This window comes from Suncus etruscus, chromosome 4 (genome assembly GCF_024139225.1).
Source record: "Suncus etruscus isolate mSunEtr1 chromosome 4, mSunEtr1.pri.cur, whole genome shotgun sequence".
NCBI lineage: Eukaryota > Metazoa > Chordata > Mammalia > Eulipotyphla > Soricidae > Suncus > Suncus etruscus.
This window is the reverse complement of record NC_064851.1, coordinates 55,577,689-55,586,472: the sequence shown is the minus strand read 5'-3', so window position 1 is coordinate 55,586,472 and position 8,784 is coordinate 55,577,689. Positions and strand designations below refer to the sequence as shown.

General features: G+C 35.8%; 1 protein-coding gene across 1 annotated transcript; it reads right to left on the bottom strand.

The window, feature by feature from the left end:
• Positions 1-6,955: 6,955 nt before the first annotated feature.
• On the bottom strand, positions 6,956-8,284 carry LOC126006741 (DNA polymerase beta-like). Its single transcript, XM_049772265.1, has one exon. It carries the CDS (start codon positions 8,145-8,147, stop codon positions 7,140-7,142), a length of 1,008 nt encoding a protein of 335 aa, XP_049628222.1. The 5' UTR covers positions 8,148-8,284; the 3' UTR covers positions 6,956-7,139.
• Between the last annotated feature and the right edge of the window lie 500 nt (positions 8,285-8,784).

Sequence of the window (8,784 nt, the reverse complement as noted above, 5' to 3'; positions counted from 1 at the left end):
ATTATGAGTAACCTCTATGTATTAAAATATTAAAAATTTCCACTCAAAACAAGTGGAATAAGCTCAAAATAGTTTATCAAAATAAAAGCCTATACAGGAAAAAGGACAAAACTAGTAAATATGTTCATTTCTGTTAGTGGTATAGGCATAAAATTGATGAACTTATAAAACAAAAGATTAAAATTTCAGTGAACATTAGTAGTGAAACTAAGTTTACCTGGAGATAATGAGTGAGGAAAGAGATGATATATTGAGGATACAATAAAGTAAATGATTATTCCCATAATCAAGATGTGTAGGCATCACTTGTGTGCCTATAGTATTTATAGTTTCTGGTATATATTAGGTGCTTAAAATGTTAAAATAATAATTGAAAAATGATTGTCTTTTCAATTCATATTTATATCTATTTAAAACAATACTCTCAAGAGAAAAGCATAAGATTATATCTCACTGGGTCCTTTTATGTGTTTTATGGAATATGGCATGAATTTATATCTGAATCACTGATAATATTGCCACTAACAATCCTCTCATAATAAATATTAACAAAATATTAGTTAAAAAGATACAGGAAGAAATTTCCCTTTAAACATTAGATCTTAGAGGCCATTCATTTTTTTAAGTTTTGTAAGAAAATTTCATTTATTTTTTAATAATTTATTTAAGTACTATGGTTACAAACATGTTTGTAATTGAGTTTCAATAATAAAATGTACATTCCCCTTTACCAACGCAACTTTCCCACCATCAATGCCCTCCATTTCCCATCTCATATACCTCCTGCCTATATGAAAAATTTTAAATAGCTTATTTTTATTATTATTTTTATTGTGGTCGAAGTGAATTACAATTCTTTCACAGTAATAGTTGAGGCACATAGTGACAATAAGTGAGGGGCATTCCCACCACCAGTGTTGTCCTCCCTCAACCACTGTTCCCAGAATGCATCCCACATCTTCCTCCTTTACCCCTGTAATGCTAGTGCAACTGTTCCTCCTTGTACAGCTTGTTGTAGATTGGGTATTGATTCTTTTGTCGTTGTCTTTAGATTTGGTATTCATGTCTGATCAATTTTTATTTTTACCAAATAAACATTCAACTATCTAGCCTTGGTCGCATCTGGGGGAAGAAGGAAAAAAGAAAAAACGAAAAAAAAAGTCAAACAAAAAAAAGAAAAACTAGGAGGAGTCCATCTAGGTGTTACAAATATCCATTTAGAAGAAGGAAGGGAAAAAAGAAGAAAAAGGTAGTAAAACAAGACCAATCATAAAAAAGGGAGTAACAACAAGATTACAAAAAGAATAAATACATAATAAACCAAAAACCAAAACCATCAGCTATGGAAAAAGAAAAAAAGAAAAAGAGAGAAACAAACAAACAAACAAAAACCCAGACCAGCAATTTCTTAAAAAAAAAAAAAAAAGGTTATATTTCTTCTTCTTTGTTTTTTTTTTGCTTAGGCACGGTGAATATAGGGAAAATTACAGAGGGAATTCCCTTGGCCTAAAAGATACAGAGTTTCTCCTACCTTGAAGCATACTGCCATGGGAGCAACTACTGGCTCCATGCTCACTCACTTGCACACCCCAGGGTCTTTTTAAGGTGCCAGAAAACTTTCCAGTCAGATATGGGTGATGATATCCTGTCTCTGTAGCTTGTAGCTGAAGGTTTTGTTATTTGTGTAGGTCATAGAGTGAAGACTAGGAGAGAGATTTTCATTATGATTCTAGGAGTTCTGTTCCATCTTTGTTGTAATCAGTCTTCTGCAATTAGTGGTCTTGGTTTTTGTTCAGAATCTAGAACAGAGCCTAGGGTATAGTCTTTCAGCATAGTTCTAGAAGTTCTGCTCAGTCACAGCTGTCAAAGTTAGACCTCTCGATTTAGATACCTTGTTTTTGTACAAATCCTAAGCCGAGAGAGGCCTAAGCTAGATATTTCCTCATTGGCCTCTTGATAGGTTCTGTCTAGTGGATATTTGTCAAAGTCAGTCTCCTGTAGATAAGCAATTTTGGTTTTTGCTTAGGGCAAAGGATGACATGTCTCCTGGTTGCATCATACCATTAAGTGCTGAGATGGGGCAATCCTCTCTTAGCTCTAGTTGTTGCCATTTCCTCATGTCAGAATGTCATGTTAAAACAGTGCAAGGTTTCTATCCCATCGAAATGTATCATGTATAGGAATGTCTAGGAATCAAATTAACAAAAGACAAGATGATAACTTTATCATCCATAACTTTAATTATACCATGTTAACTATAAACCACATTACATTTTATTTTTTGAAACCATTGTTATTTGTAAAGTAGTTTATAGTTGGGCTTAAGACATATAATGAATCAGGGCCACCAGTGTTCACTGTCCTCCATGATATTCCCAAAGTGTATCTCAACCACCACACTTTTGCTCCCCAGCCTGCCAGTATAACAGGCACATTTAAAGTCTACATTGTTAGACGTTGGATCCCTTGATTCAATTGTTGTTGACTTTGTCTTGGATATTTATTTCTGTGCCTTTTCCTTTACCAATGCACCTAAGCCCTTTTGGCCAATGTCCACATTGTTTCATATTTGTGTTTCTACTCTTCCACTCAGTTTCTTTCATTCTCCTCACTATACTCTGGGACTCAGGGTTTTTGAGACAATGCCTATTTAGAGCAGTGTGTTTGTTCATGAAGTTATTCTAAAGGCCCCATATAAGATATCATTCTGTATTTATGCTTCTTCATCTGACTTGCTTTATATAATATCTTAGTTATATCCTTGTTGAGGAAAATTGCACAATTACATTATTCCTTATAGTTATATAGTATTCCATTATATATATTCCATTGTATATGTATATATGTACTCCATTGTATATAATTGATATATATTGATGTATATTGATATATAATATCAATATTTTATATATAATGTCAATTTCCCCCTAATTACTGCTTTTGCTTTATCCCATAGATTTTGGTAATTTTGTGGTGAGCTTCATGAAGTGAACTGGAAGTTCCAGCTCTCCTCTTATTGTCTCTGAGGATTGTTGCAAAAATGACTCTTATTTTTCTTAAAGCCCATAGATGAATGAGACTATTCTGCGTCTTTCTCTCTCCCTCTGACTTATTTCACTCAGCATGATAGATTCCATGTACATCCATGCATAGGAAAATTTCACAACTTCATCTCTCCTGACGGCTGCATAATATTCCATTGTGTATATATACCACTGTTTCTTTAGCCATTCATCTGTTGAAGGGCATCTTGGTTGTTTCCAGAGCCTGGCTATTGTGAATAGTGCTGCAATAAATATAGGTGTGAGGAAGGGGTTTTTGTATTGTATTCTTGTGTTCTTAGGGTATATCCTTAGGAGTGAAATAACTGGGTCGAATGGGAGCTCAATTTCCAGATTTTTGGTTTTCCAATTTGATATGAGCAACCAGAGAATTCCTCTCTCAGGACATACACCTGAGATGGGGCAAGAGACAGCAAGGAGGTCAGGACTGGTGGTGGAATGCCAGTAAACCACTTTAAAAAGAGCTAAAAGAAGACCTTAGGAACTTGAAAATGTTCTATGCTCAGAAATTGGAAGAATTAATATTGTCAAAATGACTATATTATAAGGGAATATATACATTCAATGAAATCCTCATCCAAATTCAGACAATAATAAAATTTCTGTGGAACCAGAAGAACCTACTGATTTCCAAAGCATTGCTGTAAAATTAAGAAAAATTAGGTATTGCGTTACCTAATTTGTAGCTGGGTGATAAAGTTACCAGGCTGGCTTTAGCAGGGTTGTGGCTTGTTCTGCAGCTTCTTCCCAAGAAGGCCAGTTTTCTGCTGTATGGACTGGCGCCATGCTTGCTGCCTCAATCATTTAGAATCATCGTTTTTCTGATGGCTCTGCCTCATCACTCCTTTATGATTCCCTTTGGATAAATCAGTCTGACCAATTAGGTATGGCCAGTTTGGGGGCTAATATTACCAGGGTTTTTTGGGGCTGAGTATGGTCACCTTCCCCACATATCTTCTTCTTCCAGGAAGTCCTAGAACCTTAGTAAACACTGTTAAAAATTAAAGTAGCTATGATGTTGCTTTGAATTTCTGGGCAACTTTATTTATTTGATGCTGCCAACCCTAAAAAGACACCCCAATTATACAGAATGGAGTTAACAAGAGCTTATTAAACATTCTGCCATTGTATTTATTTCACTGTAGATACATATTTCACAAATATTCTTGCTACTGTACTTTTTCTTTATTTGTTACACTTATCTTCCTTTTTCTTTTTTCTTTTTCAATTGTTTTTCAGTAACATTGCTTTCACTTAACTGAAAACAAATTTATTATGGACAATTACGTGATGCATTTTCTTCAAATAAAGTAAAAAAAACTAAATGCGTATAAAATTATAGATTGATCCGTATCTCACACCTTACACAACATTAAATTTAAAGTGTATTAAAGATCTAGAAATCTTTTTTTTTTAATTTTTTTTATTTAAACACCTTGATTACATACATGATTGTGTTTGGGTTTCAGTCATAAAAGGAACACCACCCATCACCAGTGCAACATTCCCATCACCCAAGTCCCAAATCTCCCTCCTCCCCCCCCCAACCCCCGCCTGTACCCTAAACAGGCTCTACATTTCCCTCATACATTCTCAATATTAGGACAGTTCAAAATGTAGTTATTTCTCTAACTAAACTCATCACTCTTTGTGGTGAGCTTCCTGAGGTGAGCTGGAACTTCCAGCTCTTTTCTCTTTTGTGTCTGAAAATTATTATTACAAGGGTGTCTTTCATTTTTCTTAAAACCCATAGATGAGTGAGACCATTCTGCGTTTTTCTCTCTCTCTCTGACTTATTTCACTCAGCATAATAGATTCCATGTACATCCATGTATAGGAAAATTTCATGACTTCATCTCTCCTGACAGCTGCATAATATTCCATTGTGTATATGTACCACAGTTTCTTTAGCCATTCATCTGTTGAAGGGCATCTTGGTTGTTTCCAGAGTCTTGCTATGGTAAATAGAGCTGCAATGAATATAGGTGTAAGGAAGGGGTTTTTGTATTGTATTTTTGTGTTCCTAGGGTATATTCCTAGGAGTGGTATAGCTGGATCGTATGGGAGCTCGATTTCCAGTTTTTGGAGGAATCTCCATATCGCTTTCCATAAAGGTTGAACTAGACAGCATTTCCACCAGCAGTGGATAAGAGTTCCTTTCTCTCCACATCCCCGCCAACACTGTTTATTCTCATTCTTTGTGATGTGTGCCATTCTCTGGGGTGTGAGGTGGTATCTCATCGTTGTTTTGATTTGCATCTCCCTGATGATTAGTGATGTGGAACATTTTTTCATGTGTCTTTTGGCCATGCGTATTTCTTCTTTGTCAAAGTGTCTGTTCATTTCTAGAAATCTTACAGACAATAATAAAATACATTATGATAAATATAGACATAATGTACCAAGATCTAGACTGCAAATGTGTCTTTAATAATTTTAAATCACTGGCAAAGGAAACAAAAGAAAATAAGCAAATGGTACTACATAAAATTAAAGAGTTTCTTCATAGTAAAAGGAATATGGGAAAACACTGCAAGATAGATAATTGCATAAGAAAAAATATTTGTATTCAACAGTTCATAAAATAGATTAATATATAGGATATATAAAATATTAAAAAGATCAACAAAAACAAATTAAAATATTTTGTTTTTTGGAGGGGCTATATCCAATGGTGCTTAGGAGTTACTCTTGGCTTTGTGCTCAGAAATTTCTCCTGACAGGCTTAGGGGATGATATAGGATGGCAGGGATTGAACCCTGGTCAGCAGTATGCAAGGTAAATATCCTATCCTTTATGTTTTTGCTCTAGCCTCGAAGTTCAAATATATTAATTTTAAAATGTCGAGAAGTAACAGACACTTCTAAGAGAAAGACAAGTGGATCATCAATAGCTAAATAAAAATGCTCACCATTACTTAATATTAGGAAAATCCAAAGCAAGACAAAAATGAGCTATCATCTCCCACTAGTGAAAATGGCACATATCAAAAATAGTGGGAACTATTTGTGCTAGAGGGTTGTTGTGAAAATGTATTATCTACAGCTGGTGTGGATGTTGTCTGTTTCATCCTCTGTAGAAGATAATATAGAGTGTTCTTGGTAAACCAAGAATTGAACTTCCATACAACCAGTGATTTTACTTTTTGGATATTCACCCCTGTACTTAAAATAAAACATCTTTTCAAATATTTTCTCTCTATTGATGCACTTATACAGTGCTAAGTTATACCACAGATGAATGGATTATGAAGATGTGATACATATACACAATGGAATATTATGAAGCTACAAAGAGCAATGAAGTAATTTAATTTTTTGCTACCTGGTCAGAACTTGAACATTTGTCGAATGAAGTAAGCCAGAAGAAAGATAAACAGAATTGTCAACCTTATATGTGGTATACAGAATAACTGGATGAGGAAATGTAGTAAAGGGGAATGTTTAGATAAAACCTTGCCCCAGAACCTAGGGAGGAAAGGAGAAAATAAAAGCAAGCAATATGAAAAAGAAAGGAGAAAGGGAAGTTGTAGGGGAATAGGTGTTGGGTCTTCAGTTATATTGATGATATCAGAAACTAATATAACTATGTACCCAAAACACAGATTTTAAAAACACTGAAAACATGGAATCTAAGTTGCAACCACTGAGTTTTTAAGTTGCTTGTTAAGGAAGGGAGAGGATCGAGATGTATGGAAGCAGTGGTGGTGGGTTTGGTGTTGAAATATTATAATTCCTATATATAATTATATATATAATTAATATATGATATATATAATTCTTAAATATAATTTTATTATATATCTAAAACTCAAGTATAAATAATTTTGTGAATTATTGTTCTTCAAGTAAATTTTAAATGAATATTTTAAATTTAAATTCCAGTTATCAGACTTATTCTTTTTTTTTTTTTTTAATAGCACAAGAGGTTTTATTCACTACAATGCTAGCTAAAGTATGATGAGGAACAATCATTGAAACACACCAATGCATAGCAAAGACCTTACATAGCAAAGATTAAGTAATAAATTAAGAATAATCCTATGGAGCTGTGCATGGGAGGATGCTCTGAGAGGCCTCATTCACTTCGATCCTTGGGTTCTCGGTATTTCCACTGGATGTAGTCAAAAATGTCTTTTTCACTTTCCACTGGCAGGGGTTCCCCAGCAACGCCAGTGACTCCCAAAGGACGAATTGTGTATTCGTTGATTGTGAAGCCCTTTTCTAGGGCATGGGCTCTCATGTTCTTGTTGAAAATATCACTCCCAGTGAAATAGAGAACTCCACAGTAATACTGATCCTTGGGTATTAACCTGATATCAATTCTCCTGTGTGGATATTCTGTTCCATCACTTTTACTAGGAAGCTGGCAAACACCCATGAACTTCGTTTCACCCTTTGACAGGGTATCAGTAATAAAATGGACCTTTTGTAACTGCTCCACAACACGATGTAATAGTTTCGGCTGTTTGGTTGACTCAGAGGTAAAGCTTGGGTGGGTCAAGAGAACATCCATATCACCACTCGATTCTGCACCTCTTCTAAAACTGCCACAGACTGTAGCAATGTATTCAGAATCCACTTTATTAACTTCATTTAGTACAATATCTTGCATTTGTAACATCTCTTCTCGAGGAATTCTTTTCTCAAAGTCTTCGAAATATTTTAGCCCAATACGCTGATGATGGTTCAATTTTTCTTCATTTTTTCGGAGATCTTCTAATGTTTTAATCCCTTCATCAACAAACTTCCTTGCAGCAGAGGGACCAATGCCAGTAACTCGAGTCAGAAAATTGATAGATGAACTTGTATCATCCTGCCGAATCTTTTCTAGTTTCCGCAATTTTCCAGTTGCTAAAAACTCATCAATCTTTTCAGCAATTTTTGTTCCTACTCCAGGCAATTTCTTAGCTTCTGCTCCACTCTTTATTTTGTGAGGGTACTTTGCTATCACAGATGCTGCTTTTCTGTAGGCGTTGTACTTGTGAATAGCCTGGTTCACATTCTTCTCAAAGTTGTCGAGTTCTGTGAGCATGTCGGTGATACCCCCGTTGAGAGTCTCTTGCGGCGCCTTCCGTTTGCTCATGGTGGCCAGCACCCGAGCGCCCCGGAACGCTCCCCAGTACAGCCCCCCTATCTTAGCTCTCGGGAGGGGGCCGGGCCCCGGAGACGGTGGGGCAGGCCGAAGCCCGGGAGGGAGCGAGCGGCGCCACGGGCCGGACAATGGCTGCCCTGCAGGGGGCTCGGCCAGACTTATTCTTTTTAATAAGAACTTTAGTATGCACCTTTATCTGATGAGTATCTTCCACTCTGTCATCATACATATTTAAAAATCATTATTTTATTTAAATATAAGATATAATGTTACAGATTATTTTAATATTGAATTGTGGCATGTGTAGGAATATTAAAAATAGCTCTTCTGTTTTACATTTAAGACATGATAAAATAGTGCAAAAATCACATGCAAAAAAAGAACTTGCAAAAAAAGAATTTTTAATGGTAAGTTTAGACACATTAAACATGAATTCTTCATTAGAAAAATAAAATTCTTGGGTCCAGAGCATGGTACAAGCGGTAAGACATCTGCCTTGCCTGTGCTAGCCTCAGATGGACCGCAGTTTGATCCCTTGGCGTCCCATATGGTCCCCCATGTCAGGAGAGATTATTGAGTGCTTAGCCAGGAGTAACCCCTGAGCGTCACCGGGTGTGGCCTCCAAAAC